Below are 22,656 nucleotides of genomic sequence, written 5' to 3' on the forward strand. Positions count from 1 at the left end.
GAGATTTGAGCCTTGTGTGGCAGACTGCTGAACGAAGTCGCTGAGATTATGAAACATATTGTTCTGCTAGCTGAAGAGATGTATCTTTTTGAGATGCTATTTAGATGGTAGTGGGCATGTATTGTGAAAGAGTCGGCGAATTGCAATGGCAGCTGCCAAGATTGTTTTAACTGTAATTGGCAGGTGATCTGATTACTGGAGTACTAGTATGCTTGAGGTAAGTACCTACGCCTGGACTATCAACTCATCTATCGATATCACTAAGTCTCTGCTGTTGGTGTTAACTGTGATATCAAAAGTTGCTACAGTTTATAATATCTGTTAAAACCAGCTCAGCTCCACCGCATCTCATATATCCTCAGTTGATGGAATGGTTTTCCATTCATTATTGAATGCCGTCTATTTGTATTGTTTTACTTTTCTGACTCGCGGATGAAAAGACACCAGCCAGTTAACTGTAGAATTGTTCCTATTTTCTCCATAGCCCTGGATGGGGGTTGACGACGACAGCTACTACTATCTTACTAGTAGTTGTATACCTGAGGAAGGCCAGTCGGATGTCTGCCTCAAATGCCGAGCTACTACTCCAGGAGAGCGAGTTTCCAGAACAGTCCATGTCTCGATAAATGTGTAATACGTACACCTTAACTATACAGGGGATTATGAACGATGTTCGTGTCATTTGAGAGTGCATAAGCTCCTGGTGCTCCTCAGCATGTGAGCCAAAAAGAGTATATACACCTCTTGGCGTTGTTCCTCACCCCGAGGCCCGTTGCCCGAGGCTAGTAGATCGTCTGGGTTGGTGTGGGCTGTTTCATGTATTTGGAATTCTGGAAAAGAGATGAGACCCGCAAGCCATGCTTTTCTGATCAACTTTAATCAATTCTTATTTTATGCGCACAAGATCACTAATCAGCGACGAGATTCCTATTTCCGACCCCACAAGAACCCACGGGTCAAATGATGGGGAGTCGATTACAGATTTCATAGCGCCTTCAACAGGTCTGGACTGAGAAAGATGACAAAGATGACCAATTCGGTTAGCCGGAAGATGCATTTCCGTTGACGAAGTGTACCAAACGGGCAAATCACCCGCAGTACGATGATGACATGCCGGCTCGGCGCCGTGCTTGCTCCGTCACGCCCCTCACGTACTTCCTCAAAACCTCATGATCGGTGTATAAAACCACACCATTCCTACCCTCGGAGCATGCGATCAACCTTATCGTTTGCGTCTATCGTCTTACGTGCTTTATCATCCCAGAAACCACCAATCTACTTCCTCGCGCATATAACCAGCCCTGTCGCAAGGTCGCCGCGCAGTTATTCTTCTTCGGCGCTCTCAAGCTCCGCTAAGCTACTCAATCATCAACAACCTCGTTTAAGCGCATTTCATACAAACACCATGGCTTCCGCAACCACCTTCTTCGACTTTGAGCCAGTCGACAGTACGTTTCTGCTGATAATCTCCTTGTCGATCTCCTTGTATCACATATGGGACTCCTGCTAACAGACCTCTCCTCCAATAGAGAAAGGCTCTCCTTTCCCACTCACCCCGCTTAAGGGCAAAACCATCCTTGTCGTCAATACTGCCTCCAAGTGCGGCTTCACTCCCCAGTTCGAAGGCCTCGAGAAACTCTACCAGAAGCTCAAGGAAAAGTACCCTGAAGACTTTACTGTCCTCGGATTCCCTTGCAACCAGTTCGGCGGCCAGGATCCCGGTTCCAACGATCAGATTCAACATTTCTGCCAGCTGAACTACGGTGTTACGTTCCCCGTTTTGGGCAAGCTGGATGTGAACGGAAATGAGGCCTCACCCCTGTGGACCTGGATGAAGGAGCAGCAACCCGGTCTGCTGGGCCTGAAGCGCATCAAGTGGAACTTCGAAAAGTTCCTGATCTCGCCCGAGGGCAAGGTTGTCGGTCGCTGGGCCAGTACCACCAAGCCCGAGTCGCTCGAGGACACCATCGTTAAGGAGATTGAGAAGTCACAGAAGAATGGAACTGCAGCTTCGACTCAGGCTAAGGAAGGAGAGTCTGCTGAGCAGGCTAAATTGTCGTAATCTAGTTTTTCAGAGATTGGGAGTCTATATGTTATACCATGCTTTGTTACATGTATCTTAATAGTGCTCGTTGTATGATTTTTTTTCCTTCGGGGCACTTCCAGCCCACTATCATGAGGCTAATGTCATGAGATTATAAATTAATCGCCATTATGCATTAATCCACGTATGATTTTGTTCGTTCACAAACTAAGCGTTATCACTGCCCTTCGGGATCAGGTTCCGCAAAGAAAGGTCGTACACAACATCCTCTACCTTCTTGACCTGCACGGAGGTGTCAGCATTATTCCAACCCATACTTTCCGATAATGGATAAACTTACACTGTATTTAATCCCATCACTCCTCTTGCGCAGGATATCGTTCTTCAAGTTCAAGAGCTGGAACCCGGCAAACAGATCCTTTATGAAACTGCCAATCTGCACCGGCCGTGCGTAATCACCAAGAGTGACCGAGTTGACAGCAAGACGAGACTATGATAGTTAGCGCCTTCTAAGACAAGCAGCCAATAGAAAGTAGATGAACAAACCAGTTCCTCAACCATAGAAATCAGAGCGAGCAGATACTCTTCGATCGTGAGATGGAACGCATCTTGTTCCTTAAGGTTGACGGGGACTAAACATCCACATTAGCACCATTTGAGGTAAAGTCATAGGTATCTATCATAGAACAAGGATGGGAACCCCTTATGCAAGGGACATACTATCAAGAAACTTCCCAACTTCCTCAATAGTCAAGAACGACGCGGCACTGTTACTCTTGTACTCCTCAAGCCCGCCCAAGTAGGCACAGAGCTCAATAGACGATACCTGATTCACTTATTAGTCCTCATTACTATATCTCGCTAGGAAGGAGAGGCATGTAACACACCAGATTCTGCAGTTCACGAGTCCACACGCCGTTATATTTATAGAACGGGTGCTTGTCAGCCAAGGCCTTAAGCCGAGTGACTTGCTCTTTCTGGGCGAGAATTTCCTTTGTCGCCTCATCGAGGACAGGTTTCACTTAACTTGTTAGCATATTATTCTTCTTTTTCCCCTTTTCGAGGCAGCTACATACACTGATCTGAGGGGGTGGAATGAGCTCGAGAGAGAATAGCCGTTGTGGAGCGTCCTATTTTAACATGTTAATCGGAGCTCTGAACATACTTTATCCCATTTAATCGAGGGAAACAGAGAGTTTGTGACATTGGTAAGACAGACCATTTCTAGCAAGCGTCTGTACTATCTCATGGAGTTCCTAGGATCGGGTCAGATTTGAGACTAAGTTCCCTGGAGCTCGAAGGGAAAAAAAAGGCTTGGCACGTACATCGCGGACGGCAGCCTCTTCGTCGATCTTGGACTGGAGACTTTCAAAGATGGTGCGGTCGATCATTTTGTTTTTGATTCGTGTTTTTGTTGGGTGGATTTGTTGTTTTATGTTTTTTTGGTGTAGGTGGGATTGATGGCGATAAATGGTTCGACCTTACGTCAGGTAAAAATAAAGTGAAGAGATTGTGGGGCCTGAGGTTGTCCGCGTTGTTGGCCGTAGTTGGATGATTCTCCAGCTTCTATTAACTACAGTCTAGTATTGAAAGGACACAACATACTTATCCAATAGCCATTGTCCAGTCTCCAGAAGATAAGTTACTCCAGGTGGAGCTAAATATCCTACTCAGTTAATCACAGTGTGTGCTGGGACACCTTTGACTGTACTGGTTTCCCAGTAGCGAACGCATGCGATGCAATACACTTATACATCCTGGGAGATGTTGTCCTCATTGCCACTCGGTCTACCAATAAGGATCGTTTCTTTCCTCTGCTTTTCATGTAATCATTCATAGGTTTCATACGTCCTAAGTTAGAATCCAAGATTCTGCATCATTGAATATATCTTTCAATGTATCTAGAGTCACACGACTAGGATTCGCAAGTCCCTACCGGCCCTATAGCGCTAGAGAGCCGAGTCATCCCCGAGCTTAGTCTAAGCCCTCATTACCAGGCTATATTGTCCAGGATCTAACCTTGAGGCTGGGTCCGGGGCCTGCGGCAATAGCCCACAAGAGTAACCGGCTGCGTAGTGCGAACCGAGGACGCTTCGAATAGTATATGTAACTCGCCGCTCGATTACAGAGGTGTCACAGTACATTTGGCCCGCAGTCTATGTGTGCTGGATCCATCGCCTATATTCCACAGAAAAGAACTCCGACTATTGCAAGTGTCATCGCAAACATTTCGGCAGCTATTTAACTATACTATATTCGCCATCAATAACGAATTTGGCATCATTAAGCTGCTAGGGTAGAATACTTACGAAGCAGGACAACATCATACGCAATTCATAAAGTAGATGGAGAACTGGCTGATGTTTGATACACAATATATTGTACGTGGTATCCTATCATCACCATACCAAGATAAGCACAAAGGGATCACGCTTACAATTTAGACCAAGAATATAAATATACGTCATAAACATTTTTCATTATCTAATATTGGACCCGAGAACACAGAGCCCAACCAACGACTGAAGTAAAATCAGTACCGGTACCTCGTCGAGTAATCTATAAATCAATTAGCTCTACATCAATGTAATTACTGGAAAGAAAACTGCAACTCACCCTTCGGGCTAACCACGAGACCTCGTCCCTTCTTGGCACCCTTATAGATTGTCTCAAGAATATCGATCAACTCTTGCTTATCCTCCAGCACCCAGTTCAATTTGTTATTGTTACCGGTACCGAAATCACACATCATGTGTTTGTTCCTATAGAAGAACATGATGGTCATTGGATCGAAAAGTTCGTACATGGTGTTGAACTCGGGGACCTCGTCAATGTCGCAGAGGTAAATCACGGCGAAATCTAGATGGATTGTTAATAGGCATTCGTGGATCTCCAAAGTGCACTTCGTGCGTGGTAGAGCTAGTTTGGAGCTGCTAGAGCGGAAGTTTTTTTTCTTCCTGTGATAGTTGAGTGAGGGTGCCCGACTCACTTTTGACCCGCTCGGCGATTTTGAAAAGAACTTCATCCTGGCGCATGCCTGGAGGACAATTAGAACGTCGTTGTAGCCTGTGCATACAGAGAGGGGACTTACAGTCGACATCGTGGTCGCGGCCAAATCGGATGACCTGTATCCGTACTTATCAGTATGCGCATTTCTCGACACGCGAAGGCTGGGTGCATACAACGAGCCGTTCTTCTTCAGAGAGAATGGCCTGGTCGACGTGCCAAGCGGTGCGCAGGTGCGGAAGGACGACGGAACCCATGGCGACGTTATAGAGTTACTGAGAGTGAAGAGTGAAGTATATCAAAAGTTGAGCACAATGCGAGTGATTTGGGCACGAAATGATATTTAATATCACGTGAGAAACACGCTCTACTGCACGTATCACGAGTGATTGGTTGTATAAGATTTATATAGGTGCAATCCAAGTTTTTTTTTTTGAAAAGGAATCTACTAGAGCCTTCTTCTCCAAGCAGCCGGATATACCGACCAAATTGATGAAAAAGGAGTTCGCGTCTATCGGGGATAGTGTAAGCCCGATGACACTGTGTGGCAAGGCATGCGCAAGCACAGGGGCCCTGCCACGGAGACCAAAAATAAGATTAATCAATGTTGTGTTCCTATGGAACACTTTCAGAGATTAAACTGAAAAGAACAGATACTACACTTGATCTAAGCCAAAAGGCAAAGAGAGCTGGAGAAGAAAAGAAAAAAATTCTAAAGAGCGGGAGGTCGGCGGAGTATTTAAACAAATAGCACAATGGCCCGTGCGGCGCTAGTCAACTAGTGTCTCCATTCCTGGTTAAGCGAGGAAGCAAACGATACAAACCATTAGTAAGACAAACGGTCAGATGACATCCAGATACCCTAATAACAATGTCCAGCCCTAGTATGGCTTCCCAATGCGGATTAGTCACACGCACTCGCCGGTGAGATTATCGAAGGCTCCACTAGCGAGAAGTTTTAGATCTCCATCCCTCTGCAATCTTCGTTCCAGGCGCAGGATACTCATCTCTTTGCGACCAAGACTCCCTCGTCACCAACCCCCCTCAAATCAATCACAATGTCTCCCGCTACTGTATGTTGTCAATCCTGAAACTGCTTTGCTGTTCCCCCTGAGATGGCAGCCAGACGGTATCTTCACATTAGCTTGTGCAGGATATCGTCATGGACTCCCTGGGGATTCGACATTATGGAACAGTAGGCTAATCGCAAACTTCCGGTGAATAGGCTCGTGGTCGTAAGGCCCAGAAGGTTACCCAGAAGGTATGTCAAGGAATCGATTCGCAAGCAAATCAAACAACTCGATGATCGCTAACATACTATCTTTGTAGTATGTCATCAACGCTTCTCAGCCCGTGAGCGACAAGATCTTCGACATCTCCGCTTTCGAGAAGTTCCTTCACGACCGCATCAAGGTCGAGGGCCGTGTCGGCAACCTCGGTGACAAGGTCGTCATCTCCCAGGTCGGTGATGGCAAGATCGAGGTTGTTGCCCACATCCCCTTCTCTGGTCGCTACCTCAAGTACTTGTAAGTTGCCTCGCACCCGTCGCATAATACCCACGACCCGTAATACTGATGGCCATTCAGGACCAAGAAGTACCTCAAGAAGCAGCAGCTCCGTGACTGGCTCCGCGTTGTCGCCACCTCCAAGGGTGTCTACGAGCTCCGCTTCTACAACGTCGCCAGCGAGGAGGCTGACGAGGATGAGGAGTAAATGTCTCCTCTCTCGGATAAAAATTAAAAAAAAAAAATCAGCCAGGCTCGAGTGCGCTCACATCAGGGGGTTTCCAGATTTGGACGGGAGCGATATCTTAATGGGAGTCCGGGCTTTAGGTCAGGTCTGGAGGGTATATAGATGCGGTTGGTCGGGAGCGCATCAACACGGCTCTGCGGCGTGATATGCCCGCCGGGTTGCCTCCACCTGAAAAGGCGGCATTCCATGGCTAGTCTCGTCACATCCCCGTGTTGGTGTAATACTTCTACTCATGACGTTACGACTGGTAGATTTGAATTGATCCATCTATCACCCATTTGTTCCTTGATTCTCGCGTAGTTTGCACAGAAGTTGCGTTTCGTTGGGTATCATATAGTAAAGTCAGCTATGATGTGGCCATCCTAAGTTAACCTAAATCTGAACTAGTCCTCTTCTGCCCGGCTCCAGGTCCAAGTCGCCATATCGGGCCAGTATCTTCTGTTACACCGGGAGGAGGCACAAGTTTATCATCCTGGACAGTCCATCCCTTCGTCTTTAACACCTTCCAGGCTTCTGCGGCCTTGACCCGGACCAAGTCCCCAGTAGCAATCGCATCCTCTTTGGAATCATGCCCACGGTTCCCTCCAGTCTGTATGTGCCTATCAAGGTATTTTCTGGATAGGGTTTTGAGACTCATGCGGTTGGGTAGGCCCGCCCCCACTGGGTACAGTATAACGGTATCAATAACGGTAGGATGGATAATACGACAAACGTTGAGGTCATTGTCAATGGCATGGCCAATTAAAGGCGTCTCGGGCTGTAGCAGCTGGAACAACAAAGTCCTTGCTACTGCAGGAGATTCCACCACCTGTAAGGGCGTTAACTTAGCCACTCCATCCTCGCTGACAGATGCAGTGGTCGGTGCAGCTGAGCCATCATGGGGAGCCGCGTTATTGTAATGTTCGGGGAAAACGCCAGAAAACCGCGAATTGAGGTCGAGGATCTCCCCCATGGGCCTGACAATAACATCGAGGAGCTCCTTGCCCTCGGGCCAACTAACAGCCGTGAGCCGGATCAGCTCCAGCCCCAACGTGGTGTATCCCATCTCACAGTCGAAGCATACCGGTGGAAGGCGGCCCTTGTCTGGCTGCGCTGGAGTCTTTTCAAACTGAAGAATGGACGCTAGTCGTTTAGCCTCCGACACCTTGAAGACATGGGTATCGCCTTTAGTGCATCCAGAAGAAGTCCCCAGGGTCTCATTGCAGCAAGTGTAGTAGGCCTCCTTGTGGCCAGTAATATGATCTGTCCGCTTCTTCGGAGGATAGAACGGCTTGCCAGGGTGGTATGTGCATTGCCCTCCTGTTGTTAACGAACCATCCTCACGGCGGCCAGGAAAGACCTGGAATCGTCCACCACATCGATCACACTTTTCCCATCCTTTAGACTCAATGACCCCTTTCCTTGCGCCCTCAATCTCCTCGTCTGTGGGTAGTTTGGTCACATAGCCATATTGTTCCAATCCTTCAAGAGGCGTGACTAGTCTTCCTGCAATTGCTATTTCCTCTTTGATGCTCAAGCCAGTTGTAAGAACAGCCGGCTTCTGATCTGCTTCACTTGGCGCTGTCTTGTAATATTTCTCATTTAGATAAGCTTTGACATCTTTCACCCAATCCTCTTTGCTCATCTTCGAGAGTTTAACGATGCGGAGTTTGATGACATTGCCGTATACACTGGCATTCCCTTTTGCCGTCTTTTCCTCTTCATCTAGAGCCATTGTGATGAGCTCATTTGGGGTAAGGACTATGTTTTTATCCTTATTTTCTTTGTCCTTCGCTATCTTGTCATTCAATGAGGACATAGCAGCATGAAGCTTCGTCAAAATAGACAGCCGCACGCCATGAGACACCGGCGCTTTGGCCAACATCCTAGGATTCAGACTCTCACGAGGAGCCTTACGTAGCGGAGGTCGTTGCTCCGGTTTTGCAGATGCTGATACATCACGTTTCGCTGTTGAAGGCTCAGCTTTAGAAGGAGGCGGCGAGACGCCCCTGGACATCGACTGAAGGTTTGCAGGATTTTGGCTTGTTGTTTGAGCCTTGGTGATGACCTTCTTTGCCGGTGTAGCTCTTTGATCACTAAGTTTGTACTGAGGCGAAGGTGAAGGCTTGTCTTCCTTCTTGACCCTGTCAGCCTCAGCCGTTACCTGCAGCCTTTGTTTCTTCGGTGACGGAGACTCTTGAGTAGTTGTGGATTCCTTCTCTGACTGCGTACTCATGGCGCTTTTGTCAACCTCTGCGGGTGGGTGGGTGATTTCGTGAGAGAACATGCAAGTCAAGAGAGCGCATTCCTGGCCCTGAGGACAGGGGATATCCCTGAATAAGCCAAGTGGAGCAAACATTGTGGTGATATCAAGGAGGTAGTAGGCCGATCATATATGAAAGAAATGTGAAGTGATGATATTTATGCTCGTATCCTTGAGGCCTTGCTGAGATGTAGCTGGTCACTACAGGAATATGAACATAGATTCCTCAGGCCAATCGCGTGTGCAATTTAGGTGAACAAAATAGAGCTGGTCATTTCCAGCATGTTTTGTTCTTGGGTGTTCTCGGTCTGGCCTAAAATTGGTGGATGAGAAGTTGAGGTAGAACCCTAGCCCTTTCCAAGTTCCAGTCAGCTTCAATGAATTACTGCATCGAAGAAAACCTCAGTGACCTCGTCTGCAAGGAAGACAGAGTATATAGCATATACACCTTCAAGTACAATGAAGTGCATGTTCTAAAGAGCTGTATATGTGGTGAATCGGCGGTCCTTCAAACAAACGATGCAAACGCCGCAAATCTCTTGCCGGATTGGTAAGGCACCAACGCTGATGTATCGCAGCAAGTGACAAGTACATATCGACTGTGAATTTGGAGCTGAGAAGCAACTTCGCATAGTAGAGAATTACTACGCTATGAGATACAGAGGATGAGATGATTGCGAATTGTAGACTGTAATGCTGATCAGAGTATGCTGCTATGTTGCCCGTCATATATATTCTTCATAGTATAGCATAGAAACCCTAGAATCACAAACTCTTATTTACTCCACAAACACAGCAGTAAAACCAAAACAATAGCCATGACTTCTCTTTAGAGTACCCATAAATACCCAGCAAACCTCCAGATTCACCAAGATAACCACCAGTCTTCTATAATGAAGGTGTCAAGGTTGATAAAGCATATTCCCACGTGATTTGCTCGATCTGAAACGCTCTGATTGGCCCAAGCGCCCCGGCGCACGGCATCTGCTGGGGTCGCGCTCGCCGTTGCAATTATCGGCATCCAGCAATCAATCATGATCTGCCCCTGACTAGGCGAAGTAGTAGGGTCTCAGCACCTTGCCATTGATAGACATTTCCTCCTTCTTCTCAACCTATATACAAAAGCCATATACATGAACAGCATTACAAGCAGACCTGTCATAGGGCAGGACCTGAATTAGGCAGACACCTGCTTGGTAATCACTGTAGATAAGCATCTAAAGACGACGGAGCACATCCGTTGATGCTCATCGAAGGAACTCACAACATATACAGTACATAGATATATACAAGTCGTGGGACGTATATAAAACAGAAGAATAACGGTTTGAATCGTGACTAGCAAATTGTCTATGAAATATGGATTCGAGTAATCACAATGAGGGTGCGGACGGGGTTCCCCGGAAAGCCGATCACCTTTGTGTCTTGATCCATGGGTAAGGACATCGGATCGAGTCGACCACCACATCTGCTAACAGATACTATGACAGATTCTGGGGTAACCCCTCTCATATGGACCACCTCGCAGCGTCACTGCGACAGCGATACAGTGAGGACCGCCTCCACGTTCTAGTCACAGAGCGCAACATTGGAAATCTCACGTACGATGGGACCGAAGTCGGCGGCGAGCGAGTGGCCCACGAGATTGAAGAAACGCTGAATGCATTAGCCGACAAAGGATGTCCTATCCGTAAATTGAGTATCGTCGGGTACTCGTTCGGAGGCCTGCTGGCTAGATATGCAATAGGATTACTCGACGCACGAGGGTGGTTCGACAAGCTCGAGCCAGTCAATTTTACAACCTTCGCGTCGCCGCATGTTGGCGTGCGGATCCCCCGAAAGGGCGTCTGGGGCTATATCTGGAATAACGTAGGGCCCCGCCAGGGGTCTATATCCGCGCAGCAGCTGTTCTTGGTTGATTCTTTTGGGGACTCGGGGCGACCGCTGCTTAGCATTTTGGCGGATCCGGATAGTATCTTCGTGCGGGCTCTGGCGAAGTTCAAGAATCGCAGCCTTTATGGGAATGTTGTCAATGATCGCACTACCATCTTCTATACTACCATGCTTTCGATGGTGGATCCCTTTCGTGATCTGGGCGACGCGCAGGTTAACTATGCCAAGGGGTATGAGCCTGTTGTGATCGACCCAGATATGTACTTTCTGCCTTCGGCGGAGCTGAAAGAGACTTTGCCATTGGGATCGCGTGTATGGGGGCAAATAACGAGAATTTTCACCACGGCCTTGTTCTGGGCCTTTGTTGTTCTTTTCTTATCCATCATCCTCCCTCTTTTCTTCCTGCACTCGATCTCCCAGTGGTCCCACAGTCGAGAACGAGTCCGGCTACACGAGGAAGGAGAGAGCGCAACGCTCTTCAGACAATACCGGTTGCCTCACGTCATGGTAAAGGAAATGCAAAGCGCCATAGAAGAAGCCTACGAGGACATCGGGTTCAGCCAGGACCCCGAATACCTCTCCACCACAAGCAAAAGCAGTCCAGCAGATTCAATCAGGCGACGAAACTCCCCCAGCCTGAAAGCTAAAGAAGCTGCAGAGCACAAACCCAGCTCCTCAATCACCATCCAGGAAGCTTCCCCTCAAACACCAAAGCATGACCAACCAAACAGCGCCCGCGAAGCAACAACAGATGATGCCATCAGCAAGAAGAGCCGAGCATATCCCACCCTCGCCCTGACGCCAGCCCAGATCGCCATAATCGAGTCGCTCAACGCCGTGGGATTCCGCAAATACCCGGTCTACATCCATAACCACCGACATAGCCATGCAGCGATCATCGTGCGGGCAGCTAAGCCGGGCTTTGATGAAGGCAAAATAATCACCAAGCATTGGCTCGATACTGAATTTCAGATCTAAACGGGGACCCATCGAAAATGCGGGGTGCGGAAATAGTCGCATAACTGCACCCCATCGAGTCCTCGTATAGGAAACATCGACTGAGTACACGGTTACTAATAAGCGTTCTGAATGGATCGGCCCCCCCGCGCGCCCACGACGACGCCGGTGCGTGTCCGCTTCTCGGCATGAGGGGTCAATGGTTCATCCCCGACAATATTAACCTGCTTTATACGTTACTAGTAGAGCATATCCATGGTTCTCTATATCCAAGCAAAAGGCGCAAGGCTGAACCCACTGCAACGAATACACTCTCCGGTCCAACAGTAGGTAGGACCGGCCCTCCATTAAGGTCCCGGACTATTCTCGCGCTCAGACAAATTCAGACTAGATGACCTCTTCCGCTGAGCTCCCCCTCTTGGAATCGTGACGTCTGCTTGCATATTATAGGCATGATATAATACTATTGAACTTAATATTCGGAGTTGCCTGTTTCGTCTCTCCCGATGTGTGTGAGGCTTCAAACATGACCTCGGCGTTACGGATGCTACAGTGTTTGTAGGAGGCTGATTCGACGTCACGTCAGATGTAGAACATCTGAGTCTCTACGATACCATGAAAGGCGTGCTTATGTAGTGGGGAGAGATGGAGTTGGCTGCCATAGACCAGCTAATATTATTTGTAACTTTAGATTGTTGTCCACAGCATGCTGATAGATCACAGAAGCAGATGATAGATATACTATTCCTAACTCAATCAATCACAAAGTCTATAGGGTCTCACAAATTTGATCGCCGAAATGGCTTTCGTGGTACTGTGAACCTAAACTATCATCCTAGGATCAATGCGCACTGAATGACATCTATCCATGATCTCTGGCAATTCGTGTCTGAGAGGAAGACCGAATCTAATGGTGTTGAAGCAACCAAAGATGAAAGCAGACTGACATGACAGGGAATCATAAAGCATCGTAAAAATGGAAAACAAACTGTGCACAGCACGAAATATAAGAAGTATATAGATGGCATGGGATATCATATGAATGTAAATGTTGATGAACGTAAAATATGAAAGTTTCCTAGTGAAAGGCAATCAATGGTTCTTGGCAGATTCCGAGTCGATACCGGAGTCGACATCATCTGCAATGGCGGACTCGTTGGCCTGCTTGCTGAGTTCACGTTCCATAGCAAACTTGACAGCTCCCAACACATTGTCGGTGATCTTCTTGGGCGGGTAACGGGGAATAGTACCCTCCTGGTAGACACCCGTTTTAACAAGAATTGAGTACCAGTGGGAGTCACTGATCTTGTCAAACTCGTTGGTACCGCGGATATCTGACTCTGGGGTGTCACCGACGAAATAGACGGTGTTCGGAGGACTGTTGATACCATGGGTGTCCTTACGCCACTGGCGAAGGAGTCGGGTGGCGAACTCATATGTTCCCAGTTGAGGTTTACCAAACGCAATCGTATGTAGGTCCTTTCCAGTGACGGCTTTGTAGAGCGCCTCTAGAGAAGCCCTCAGGGCACCCATACCAATACGAGAATGTTCATGAGAGGTGGACCATACAACATCATTGTGAGAAAAGAAAACGGGTGGGCCCTCTTCGAAGGTCTCGGAGCGTGTCCCGAGGCGTCCATTCTTCGACATGAGAACGTCCAAAATGATCTGCTGATCACCGGCCCAGTCTCGGCTGTCAGCAAAAACGAAGATGGCATCAATGTTGGTCTGACTGAAATCTCGGACGCGAGAGTTCTTGTACTCCTCTTCTGTCAAGCTCCGGAATGGAGTAGTGTCGTGCCTCGTCTTGATGATATCCCCGGGGGTAATGACATCCTTGAAACCATAGCCCTCAGCTACAACGCGGCATTTCTCACCTACACCACCAACGACAAGAACGGTATTATACCGCGCCGCCATCTCCCGCATGGGAGTGTGGCCACAAATGAATTGGCCCGGCGAGACCTCCAGTTCGAGTTGCCGGCTTAGATCCAAGCATCGTTCTTCTTCGGTCTTGCCTCCACCATTTGTGACGAAGATATAGGGTCTGGAAGAGAGGTAGGTTTTTAGTTTATGCCATAGCGCTCGATTTCGTCGACAATGTCACTTAATGGAAGGGAACAGTTTGTAAAGGAAATTCTTACATCTTAATTCCATATGGATTGGCTCCATTGATATATTTGAGTGCCTCAATGGCTGCGGGGATCGGTTCCCCTCCCCTGATAAGAACGCCGTCAATGTCAAAGGCCAGCGCAAACTCATCAGTGGTGGTCAAAGGCCCTCGCAGGACGGGAGACGCAACGCGGGGTGACCCCTCATCAGATGAAACCTCATCTTCTAGGTGTTGCTTGGCCATTTCCATTTCCATAGCCGTTTCGTGAGAGTCAGCGGAGGCCATCAAATGCTTGGGAGGAACGACCACATTGGGGCCGCCATAAAGGTCGGCCCGAACAGCGTCCAAGCTGGATAGCCGGCGGACCCTTTGGGCGCCTAGACCGTCGGCGGTCGTCATCTTCGTTCCTATTATTGTGGGTAAAACTACGGGATGACCTCAGATAGTGGAGGTTGTGGAGTGACCTGTGTGGGACCGGCCAGCAGAAGGCGAAACCGTCAACGTCAAAGATCGATCACCACTTCTGTCAACGAGATTGTCTCAAAGCAGAGAAACGGAAACACAGCTCGATAAACAATCCAAGATTTAGGACAATCAATGAACAGAGATTCTACCAAACAATGGAATAAAGAAAAAGAAGAGAAGAGAAGACCGGGATTATGCAGCAGTACCGCGATCGTCCAGACAAGAACAGCAATGGGCTGCACTCTAAGAGTACTTAGTAGAAGGAAGAGGGAGTGATTGACCAAGTGAAGTGGAGAGAGAGGGTCAAGGTTGCGAGGATGAAGCCATTAATATAAAGACAGGGCACAGAGGGTGGAGTGAAGAGCAGCATTGTTTGGTTCATGGTCAATGCAACCCGTGGCTCCTACATCAACCGCTCCTGGACGAATTCCTTTTTAGAAATGGAATCATGCATTAACGTGCTCCAGGAAGAGACTCCACCGAAAGGAAAGTTTACCGGTGCTCTCCGGTCCATTCCAGGCAGCGACGCTGTGATTGATTATTTGTACTGAAGGGATGCCACATTCTGATTTGCTCGACACAATGATCAAGGCGCCCACCGAGTCGTAAACCATAGGACGCCGGTGCTCGATCGCTCGAAGACGGTGGAGTTGATGTGCAGTAGAGGGGTATCAAAGTGGATACGCGCAGGAAGACATCCTGACAATTATCTTCGGATCGTCGTTGATATCATCGAAAAGGAAGATTGGGAGAGTGGCTGTGGTTACGGGGTATGATGTGGTTGTTTTTCTTGTTTGTGTGGTGGTGGTGGTGGTGGTGGTGGCTTTACCCTTTACGTTTCCCGGTACGTTGATTACTTCGATTTACCTTTTGCACTTGCGTGGTGTCTTGTAAAAATGAACCAGAGTCTCTGTACCATGGTACAAGTAAGTACCGTACAGACCGTACTGTGTACTGCGAGTAATACGCACAATGGGAAGGAACGAATGCCTCAGGTATGGTGGAGAAGAACCATGGTCGATATCTTTGGTTGACAGCTGGAGAATATGGAGAATATCGTGAATCTTGGATCCACATCTCTCCACAGCATCGTTGCCAAAATAGAAATACTATGTAGTATGTACATACATACAACGTCCGACTGAACATGACACATTCAAAAGCATTCCGTTCAGCACATGAAGAAAAGTTGGAGGTTTTTTTTTTTTTTTAAAAAAATATATATATATATATATATATTATTATTATTATTATTATTTAATTTTGATTTACTTTTGCGTTTCCTCTCAACTTCCCTCCCCTATCCCCTTCGCTTCTCTTTGTCTCAACCATCCATCTTCAGCAGCCCTCCCTCATGCCCTCGACCCCCTTCTCAGAATGAGGGAATTTTTCATCCCAACAGCCGCCCCTGACGTCACTGCGGGTGTTATCTCCGAGTAAGATGTTTGAAGAGCAGCATGCCGTCAATATCCATTACGGCGATGGCGCAGGCACAGATACCAGGCGACCTATGGGGTGTGATTGCCCAGCCGATGTCCCGAGGCCTAGCGACGAGTCCCATGCGTTCATTGGATCCATCTCCGAGAGATCCTCGTCAGAAAAGCCGCCGCTGCGCTGCAACGTTCTGAAAGAGTTTACAAGGTGTGACCATCAGCCTCAGTCAGCCATTTTCCAAACCTTGCTGCATGTGATCTTGACGGGATGACTTGGTCTTAGCGTCTGTCTGTGTCGGATTGGCACCATCGTCGCTATTATGGCCAAAATGGCTGGTTAACATCCCTAGGTATCCCACAGAGTGGAATGTTGCTTCTTCCTTGCTATTCTCCTCGTTCTCTTCACCGAGAAGGGGGGTTAGGGGTTTTACCACATTCTGCAAGAATGATGGGGCACCGGCACGGTATGTGTGCTTTGCTTTGGGCATCATCTCCGCTATTGTTTGCGATAAGCGAGGTTTTGGCCCCCTCCTCTAGTCTTTGTTATACTCGTCCAAAGTTTATTCAGTAGTCAGAATAAAGAAACAAACAAAGAAAAGTCTGAAGAAAATAAAAGCAGTAAGGTGAGTAGTATACTACAAAGAACCAGTCCATCCTCAATGCTCACCTCTCCAACTAGGTACCTGTCTGAAGGACATACTTTTCCCCTCTATAATTATCAAGAAACGGTATTCTATGAGTATATACATAGTACACGGGCCTTCACCAGGAATTCAGCCACCACATACTTGATGGAAAGAACAAATACAACAAGAAAGAAATAAACAGAAGCTGGCCGTCAATCTACCCGAAGAATTAAATCAGAACCTCTCCTTGATGGTGTCAAATTGCGCTCGGACGATGAACGCCTCTTCTTTGCCATGCGTCCCTGTATTTCCGTTGAGGACCGATCACCAGACAACCTGGACGATCTAGGTCCGGACAGAGAGCTACGGTTATACCCACTCCAGTAATCATCTGGTGAGTAAGGAACAGTCAACTCCTTGGGTTGTGGTTTGCCTCGACGTATTTGCACACGTTTAATATCATCACGCCGCACGATCCTGGGCCTAGACACAATTTCCCGGGCTGGACTAACGGTTCGGGACAACGGCATTCGGGGATACTTTACAGGCGCATTCTCGTCAAAATAGTTTCGTTGCTGGCCTTCATTGTTGGGTGTTCGAATTTCTCGTACAGGAGTGAGTGGTCTGAAGTTTCCAGAGTGTCGAGACGTTCGATGAGGCCCCGAGCTTTCGTTAATATTGATGGTCTCAAATTCGTCACTGGAGCTGTCTAATAAGTTGCCTTTTGTGTCGGCCTCCTGATATGAATGACGAACTGTATTGCGAGATACCGGTGGCTCAGGAAGAGCTCTGGCAAGCCCCATATCGGGGCCCCGCCAGTAATCACCGATATACTCATTGCGCTTCGCGTTATACGGCCGTGGACCAAGGGGCAATGATTTGCCGTATACATCGTTCTGATAAGGGTATTGTACCCCTTCACCAGCACCAACGTAAGCTGGCTGTTTTGGGTGGTGTGGACCAACGTAAAAGCCGGTATCATTCCGCGCTCGAAAGGCGTGAAACAATGCCCGCGGGTTATCAGGAAGCCCTAATCTTGGAGATCGCTTGTACTTCCGGTTATTACTGTATGGAGCTTGCATGTTTGAATATTTCGGATAGGGCTTGTTACCACCTAGGAAACTCCTTGATCTGGTGACATCCTCTTCGAACAATGTGTCACCACTATTAGGCCTCGTGTATTTCTGTTGACTCAGCCTCAATGGTTCTGGGCAGAGAGTGTACGCCGGCTTGTCAGGCAATAGGTCGGAGACTGTCCGCGGGGATGATTGACTGACTGAGGGCTCGGCATCTGAGCTGGAAGATATAGCAAAGCCAATCCTTCCTGGGCTGTGTATCCCCGTGGAACCATAATGGTAGTCGTCATCCGGGCCGGTTACAACGACTGCTGGGTTCTGAGGACCAGCGTGAAATGAAGACATGAGCCTCGAAGTCTCGGTGTCTCCGTGTCCTGCACGGTTTGAGGGGTTGGGACCTGGACTCGGACGTCTTGGAGGTAGTGAGAAATCGGGTGGTTCCGCCATAACACCTCCAATCTCGAAGAAATCTCGGTCCTTTGGTTGCTGATACCGCCGTTTCATTTTCCTGCAGCAGAAAAATACTATAACCCCAAGTATAAAGAATCCCGCAATACCAGAAGACACAGAAACCCCGATAACAGCACCTGCGTTAAGACTACTCTCTTTACCGGCCTCTGCTCCTGATGTTGCATTGTGAGACGTCTGCGAGCTGCTAGCAGTACTTGAGGTACTCTGCTCCGTATCCGTTGCTGATGCCGGACTCTGAAAGGTGGTGAATGTAGTCGATGGATGTCCTGTCTTCGGTAGTGTAGGATCCGCCGAGGTGGTCAAACTAGGATTAGGCGAGTGTGTCTCGGTAGTGGGAGCGCTCGTAGGCGATAGCACAGACACAACTGTGGCAGTTATTGTAGCATGTGTACGAGGCAACGATCCGGATATCGAGTCACAAATGCTGTAGACGCTTGAATTGATCGCCACTTCAATTGAGCAAAACGAGATGCTGCAGCGTAAGGCTGCTTCCCCCAATGTATACCCGCTTTTTGTGTTCGTTTTACACAGACAGCTGATATCGGACACGGACGAGCACGCATTGTTCGGATACTCAGTGTTTACGAAACTCTCAACACAGTCTATAGCACAGTCGGGTACGGTGTCGAGTTGGGATGCCGGGAGTTTTTGGCCATATGCGCCTAGAGCTAGAAGAAGCGAGACTGATGATAGAAATGCGGTGGGTAACTGTTGAAGAAAAGATGATAACATATTGCAGTACCTATTTAGATCCGAACTCATTAGCAAACCGTACAGCTCCAATGCAGACAGAAACTCGAAAGAGATAGAAGGACAGGCCTCTCAAGGAGAGAACGTCATTTAGTCTCATCGATTTCACCAACTTACCATAGCCTCAATATTGCAAGGTGATGTCTGCTTCAGAAGTCATATCCACTTATAGGATACCATGCTAAGGAAGCGGACAAGGTAAGCCGGATGGAACTTAACAGTATACAATCGCAATAGTGGTACAGACACTGTAGGCAAGGTGGTACTACAGAGATGTGAGGTCGGAATTGAAAGAGAAGACATGAAAAAGATCATGATTAAAGCTTAGCGTGGTCAATGCCATATTGTGGTCATCCTACTCCGCGCGGCGTCAAAAAGATCATCGTCTCTCGCCATGGCGCTGAGTGGCCGTGGGCAGAGAAAAGCCTGGATCTGAGACGAACCCCATCAACAACACATCTGTAAGCGCCCTCATGAAACATAAATAACCTTTTGCTTGACTCGAATTCCAGAATAGCCTGTAAAAGGATGCATTAAAGTGGGTAAGCGCTTTGTTTGGGCGAGAGGAACGCAAACAAGCTCGGTACGCGCCGTGTTGGCGCCAATGCTGCAGAGCCTACGAAGCGTGATGTCAGATCATCTGACTCCAAATATAGATGACTTCTCGTATGTAGTAACACGTCTAAGCCTTTGGTGGTAGTTAGGAAGACTGAAAGATAGGGTGACAAATATGAAACAGGGCAATATTTTGTATCTCTTGAATAGTGACTGCAGTCTTTTCAGCGTTCGTTGTTCTTACATCCTAAAGGCTTACACCCTTGGGCTAAAATAACTTCTTATTTCTATTATTTCGAAGACCCTGGTTAAGTTTACATCTAAATCTGTTCTCCACATGCCAGCACGGTCGTAATGGCCCGGTGGCATGGGCTGTACATGCCCGTAGAGCATCAGCATAGTTTGTAACGACATACACCGTGATAGGAGCCTTTCCATACAGCATAGGTGAAAAATTCTTTCACACGTAAGAGTAGAAATGTTCCACACACAGTGAGGCGCTTGTATGCAGTTTTTCGTCATGTCATAGGGTCGTACCTGAAGAATCCTTCGACTTCCTGATTGGGCAATACCCACACAAGCCCGGGACATGGGAGCTAAAGCTTATTTGAACCCTTCTGAGTCGGCCTGGGGCTCTAATCATACCTCCTTATCGTAAGGCTACACTCTAAAGTGATCTATGACTCTGCCTGCTTCTTCCAACCGAGGATTAGACCATAGCATAGTCGCATCTCTCTCATGCTGGACTTACATATGGAGCGGAGCATCCATGCCATGTCATCTATTTTCCGCTAACTGATCTTTAAGGAAGGATGCTGGAGGTCGTTTGGCGTAGCCTGTCTAGCCTTGATTACTGTGAATGGGTCTGATTTGGAGATAAGCTATTGGCTAAGCTAACCCTAGCTTCGAACGAGTTTGGCCTTCTACGCCGGAAGCTTAACTCGGTATGGTATCCCTGGTTTTAAGTGGGTATGCCCTTGTAGAGTACACTCAATTGGCGTATGCTATTTACAAAAGCCTCGTGGCCTATGATTCTGTGTCTGAAAGCGACCGTATACAAGCTCCAATGGCAGTGTTGGCTGGGTCAGATAGGCTGGTGTATTGGTTCTAAAACGTTTTCCCTTCTCTTTTCGATTCCTTTTTCATTTGGAACCTGGAAATGCGTTCAATACGCGAATATATTCGGATGGTATGACCGAACTGAGGCTGACCAGGTTTGTCTCAAAACACTTTGCTGTCACACTTGGTTGTAGATTCATTCAAGATAGCAAAAATTCGATAACAATTCCCAAGAGCCACACTTGCGATGTTTCCAGCGAGGGGGTGCGATAATATCTTACGTTAGGTTCCTGTGGAGTGCGATCTGCGTATCACTTGGTGGGTATTCGGTACTTGAACAAAGTAATAACAAGATATACTATAACATCGGTACCCACTTCTAGACCACCTGGCATGGGAGTCCTCGTTCGTAAGCGGTTTATACCAAGGGCGCTAACAAGAATCTTGTCGGACTTTACGGAAGATGATATTAGCACGATCACAGATCAAAGGTCTTATCAATTGCCATTAATCATTAAAACTAATCTCACTGACAACAGAGCAAAGTAGAAGCCCAGTATCGCAAATGAGCTGGTATCATCCGAAGCGAAGAAAAAAACAGAGCATGATTAACATGAGAATAAAGGGAATTCGGAACAATCCAAAACGCCATCGCAGCGAGCAAGCAGCGTTCCAGACCGCTTAGCGCCGTCGCAGTTGAAGAATGGATACACGGGGGTTGCCAAGTGGTGGGGTTGCATTAGGGTGGCTTGGGCCGGAGCGCCGCGGAACAGTGCTGACAACATCATGGTCGCGAGTACGATCTCAAAAGTTGGTATCTCATGCTATTGGCCGCGAAACGATGCAGTTTTTTTCGACCGGGCGCTGTGAACCAAAACAGGCATGGCGACAGAGATGTGGAGAGCTGTCTAGTACTTGAATATAATGTACCTGCGAACCAGATTAGTACACCATGACATGCAGTTTCAATGCAAGGCAGACACATACAGAGCGTGAATGATACCAGGGATCCAACCGAGGATGGTCAAACAGATGTTGATGAGGAGATCAGCACCGCATCCCCGCTCAAGGAAAACACCCAAGGGAGGGAGGATGATCGCGAAAAGGATCTTGCAGATATCACTAAATTCAGGTTGGTTAGTTGAGCCCCCACTGAAATTTTATTCCCCGTTCTCTTTATAAAGGTATGAAGCGCAACGATGGGATCAGGAAGGGGGTGACTCCGAGAAAGAGTGGACAACAGAGTGTGGTGCCGATGATAGGAGCTCACTTACGAAGCAGTGAAAGGCATGGTGACGAAGGACTGTCAACGAGAAACGTGTAGGTTCTATAGGCAAGGTCGACAGTGGTCGGTGATCAAATTAGCACGAATTGGGTCCGTGATAATAGTAGTAAAATTGTAGTGGGAAGGATGGGGAAGATTTCAGGAGGAAGGCGGGAGAGAAGCGATGGGCTCTTTAAATGATTTAATAGATCATGGGCGGCAAGATAACGTGAGAGCACGTCCGCCCAGAAAAAAAACGCCCCAAGGCAGTACTAATTTTTACTGGGACTCCCGATGGGGCTTGGGACCGGGTTAGGCTAAGTGACTGACTAGGTACTAGTAGACGACTAGGTTAATTGGTTCAGTATGTACTATGGATTTCTTTCTTCTTCGGGGTGGTGATGATCCAGGTAGTAATTTCCCCTTAGTCAAAACCATAAAGAGAAGGTGATGCTTCATCGGTTTTGATTAGCTACGTCATACTTCCACCGTCAACTGTGGCTCAGGGTTCCTTCATCCTTTTTCCCATTGGATGAATCACCCATGATGTGCATTAAGAACTTCCCGCTGCCGAGCCCTCCGATCCAGCTTTCTTGTCGGGTGACTTTTGCGTCGTCGTCGAAGCCATGTACATACTTCCACAGTGGATCTGTGAAAAAGGGTGAAATTTGCAGAATGGAGCGTCCCTTGAGTTCATGGTGGCTTGTTATCCTTGGCAGCACTACCTGATTATACGATCACAGGCAAGGGGATTGGTTTTCTAGTCGCCCAACCGCTATGTCACCATGACTAGTATCCTTTTTTTTTTTTTTTTTTTTGCCCTCTCCATTTTCCCTTTGAATTCTGTTGCCTGGAAAAGCTTGGCGGTTCCAGGCTGACCAGTTTCTTCTCTAATACACCGGAAGTGCCTCCAAAAGAGGCAAAAAAGAAAAACAAAAACAAAAAATAAA

The 22,656-nt window shown here is 47.7% G+C and overlaps 9 protein-coding genes across 9 annotated transcripts; 3 read left to right on the forward strand and 6 right to left on the reverse strand.

The window, feature by feature from the left end:
* Positions 1–1,405: 1,405 nt before the first annotated feature.
* On the forward strand, positions 1,406–2,062 carry BDV27DRAFT_157573 (glutathione peroxidase; the record flags this gene model as incomplete). The annotated part of the gene is made up of 2 exons (XM_032072535.1): positions 1,406–1,448; positions 1,530–2,062. The coding sequence occupies 2 exons, from the start codon at positions 1,406–1,408 to the stop codon at positions 2,060–2,062; spliced, it is 576 nt and encodes a 191-aa protein (XP_031927802.1).
* Positions 2,063–2,143: 81 nt separating this feature from the next.
* On the reverse strand, positions 2,144–3,677 carry BDV27DRAFT_128020 (translin). The gene is made up of 9 exons (XM_032066892.1): positions 3,650–3,677; positions 3,370–3,601; positions 3,264–3,300; positions 3,121–3,174; positions 2,932–3,065; positions 2,765–2,870; positions 2,591–2,676; positions 2,385–2,534; positions 2,144–2,326 (listed from the first exon to the last, which is right to left on the reverse strand). Exons 2-9 carry the CDS (start codon positions 3,433–3,435, stop codon positions 2,252–2,254), a joined length of 708 nt encoding a protein of 235 aa, XP_031927803.1. The 5' UTR covers positions 3,436–3,601; positions 3,650–3,677; the 3' UTR covers positions 2,144–2,251.
* Positions 3,678–4,577: 900 nt separating this feature from the next.
* On the reverse strand, positions 4,578–5,486 carry BDV27DRAFT_172170 (DIM1 family thioredoxin-like protein; the record flags this gene model as incomplete). The annotated part of the gene is made up of 5 exons (XM_032075786.1): positions 5,227–5,486; positions 5,136–5,169; positions 5,034–5,081; positions 4,661–4,903; positions 4,578–4,603 (listed from the first exon to the last, which is right to left on the reverse strand). The coding sequence occupies exons 1-5, from the start codon at positions 5,305–5,307 to the stop codon at positions 4,578–4,580; spliced, it is 432 nt and encodes a 143-aa protein (XP_031927804.1). The 5' UTR covers positions 5,308–5,486.
* Positions 5,487–6,034: 548 nt separating this feature from the next.
* On the forward strand, positions 6,035–7,079 carry BDV27DRAFT_128024 (60S ribosomal protein eL22). Its single transcript, XM_032066893.1, has 4 exons — positions 6,035–6,123; positions 6,276–6,311; positions 6,380–6,576; positions 6,637–7,079. Exons 1-4 carry the CDS (start codon positions 6,109–6,111, stop codon positions 6,761–6,763), a joined length of 375 nt encoding a protein of 124 aa, XP_031927805.1. The 5' UTR covers positions 6,035–6,108; the 3' UTR covers positions 6,764–7,079.
* A 90-nt stretch (positions 7,080–7,169) lies between these two features.
* rex3 (putative RNA exonuclease Rex3) lies at positions 7,170–9,173 on the reverse strand (the record flags this gene model as incomplete). Its single annotated transcript, XM_032075787.1, has 1 exon — positions 7,170–9,173. The coding sequence occupies exon 1, from the start codon at positions 9,138–9,140 to the stop codon at positions 7,170–7,172; it is 1,971 nt and encodes a 656-aa protein (XP_031927806.1). The 5' UTR covers positions 9,141–9,173.
* A 1,205-nt stretch (positions 9,174–10,378) lies between these two features.
* BDV27DRAFT_128026 (lipase ROG1 family protein) lies at positions 10,379–12,178 on the forward strand. The gene has a single exon (XM_032066894.1). It carries the CDS (start codon positions 10,557–10,559, stop codon positions 11,913–11,915), a length of 1,359 nt encoding a protein of 452 aa, XP_031927807.1. The 5' UTR covers positions 10,379–10,556; the 3' UTR covers positions 11,916–12,178.
* A 689-nt stretch (positions 12,179–12,867) lies between these two features.
* Positions 12,868–14,629, reverse strand: BDV27DRAFT_111432 (phosphatidyl synthase). The gene is made up of 2 exons (XM_032064540.1): positions 14,039–14,629; positions 12,868–13,941 (listed from the first exon to the last, which is right to left on the reverse strand). The coding sequence occupies exons 1-2, from the start codon at positions 14,404–14,406 to the stop codon at positions 12,987–12,989; spliced, it is 1,323 nt and encodes a 440-aa protein (XP_031927808.1). The 5' UTR covers positions 14,407–14,629; the 3' UTR covers positions 12,868–12,986.
* Positions 14,630–16,736: 2,107 nt separating this feature from the next.
* On the reverse strand, positions 16,737–19,071 carry BDV27DRAFT_111441 (uncharacterized protein). Its single transcript, XM_032064541.1, has 2 exons — positions 18,946–19,071; positions 16,737–18,820 (listed from the first exon to the last, which is right to left on the reverse strand). Exon 2 carries the CDS (start codon positions 18,808–18,810, stop codon positions 16,744–16,746), a length of 2,067 nt encoding a protein of 688 aa, XP_031927809.1. The 5' UTR covers positions 18,811–18,820; positions 18,946–19,071; the 3' UTR covers positions 16,737–16,743.
* A 2,279-nt stretch (positions 19,072–21,350) lies between these two features.
* On the reverse strand, positions 21,351–21,733 carry BDV27DRAFT_145056 (YqaE/Pmp3 family membrane protein; the record flags this gene model as incomplete). The annotated part of the gene is made up of 3 exons (XM_032070350.1): positions 21,351–21,372; positions 21,430–21,564; positions 21,717–21,733. The coding sequence occupies 3 exons, from the start codon at positions 21,731–21,733 to the stop codon at positions 21,351–21,353; spliced, it is 174 nt and encodes a 57-aa protein (XP_031927810.1).
* Between the last annotated feature and the right edge of the window lie 923 nt (positions 21,734–22,656).

This window comes from Aspergillus caelatus (genome assembly GCF_009193585.1).
Source record: "Aspergillus caelatus strain CBS 763.97 unplaced genomic scaffold BDV27scaffold_83, whole genome shotgun sequence".
Classification (NCBI taxonomy): domain Eukaryota; kingdom Fungi; phylum Ascomycota; class Eurotiomycetes; order Eurotiales; family Aspergillaceae; genus Aspergillus; species Aspergillus caelatus.

What these genes read in the sequence shown, in the direction of transcription:
- BDV27DRAFT_128020 (XM_032066892.1), bottom strand. Translation starts at nt 3,435, where the DNA reads ATGATCGACCGCACCATCTTTGAAAGTCTCCAGTCCAAGATCGACGAA. An exon ending in AAGAGGCTGCCGTCCGCGAT is followed by an intron (nt 3,301 to 3,369) that starts GTACGTGCCAAG and finishes ACCCGATCCTAG; the next exon opens with GAACTCCATGAGATAGTACA. An exon ending in TTTCTATGGTTGAGGAACTG is followed by an intron (nt 2,535 to 2,590) that starts GTTTGTTCATCT and finishes TAACTATCATAG; the next exon opens with TCTCGTCTTGCTGTCAACTC.
- BDV27DRAFT_128024 (XM_032066893.1), top strand. An exon ending in CCCAGAAGGTTACCCAGAAG is followed by an intron (nt 6,312 to 6,379) that starts GTATGTCAAGGA and finishes CTATCTTTGTAG; the next exon opens with TATGTCATCAACGCTTCTCA. An exon ending in GGTCGCTACCTCAAGTACTT is followed by an intron (nt 6,577 to 6,636) that starts GTAAGTTGCCTC and finishes ATGGCCATTCAG; the next exon opens with GACCAAGAAGTACCTCAAGA.
- BDV27DRAFT_128026 (XM_032066894.1), top strand. Translation starts at nt 10,557, where the DNA reads ATGGACCACCTCGCAGCGTCACTGCGACAGCGATACAGTGAGGACCGC.
- BDV27DRAFT_111432 (XM_032064540.1), bottom strand. Translation starts at nt 14,406, where the DNA reads ATGACGACCGCCGACGGTCTAGGCGCCCAAAGGGTCCGCCGGCTATCC. An exon ending in AATCCATATGGAATTAAGAT is followed by an intron (nt 13,942 to 14,038) that starts GTAAGAATTTCC and finishes CCTCTCTTCCAG; the next exon opens with ACCCTATATCTTCGTCACAA.
- BDV27DRAFT_111441 (XM_032064541.1), bottom strand. Translation starts at nt 18,810, where the DNA reads ATGTTATCATCTTTTCTTCAACAGTTACCCACCGCATTTCTATCATCA.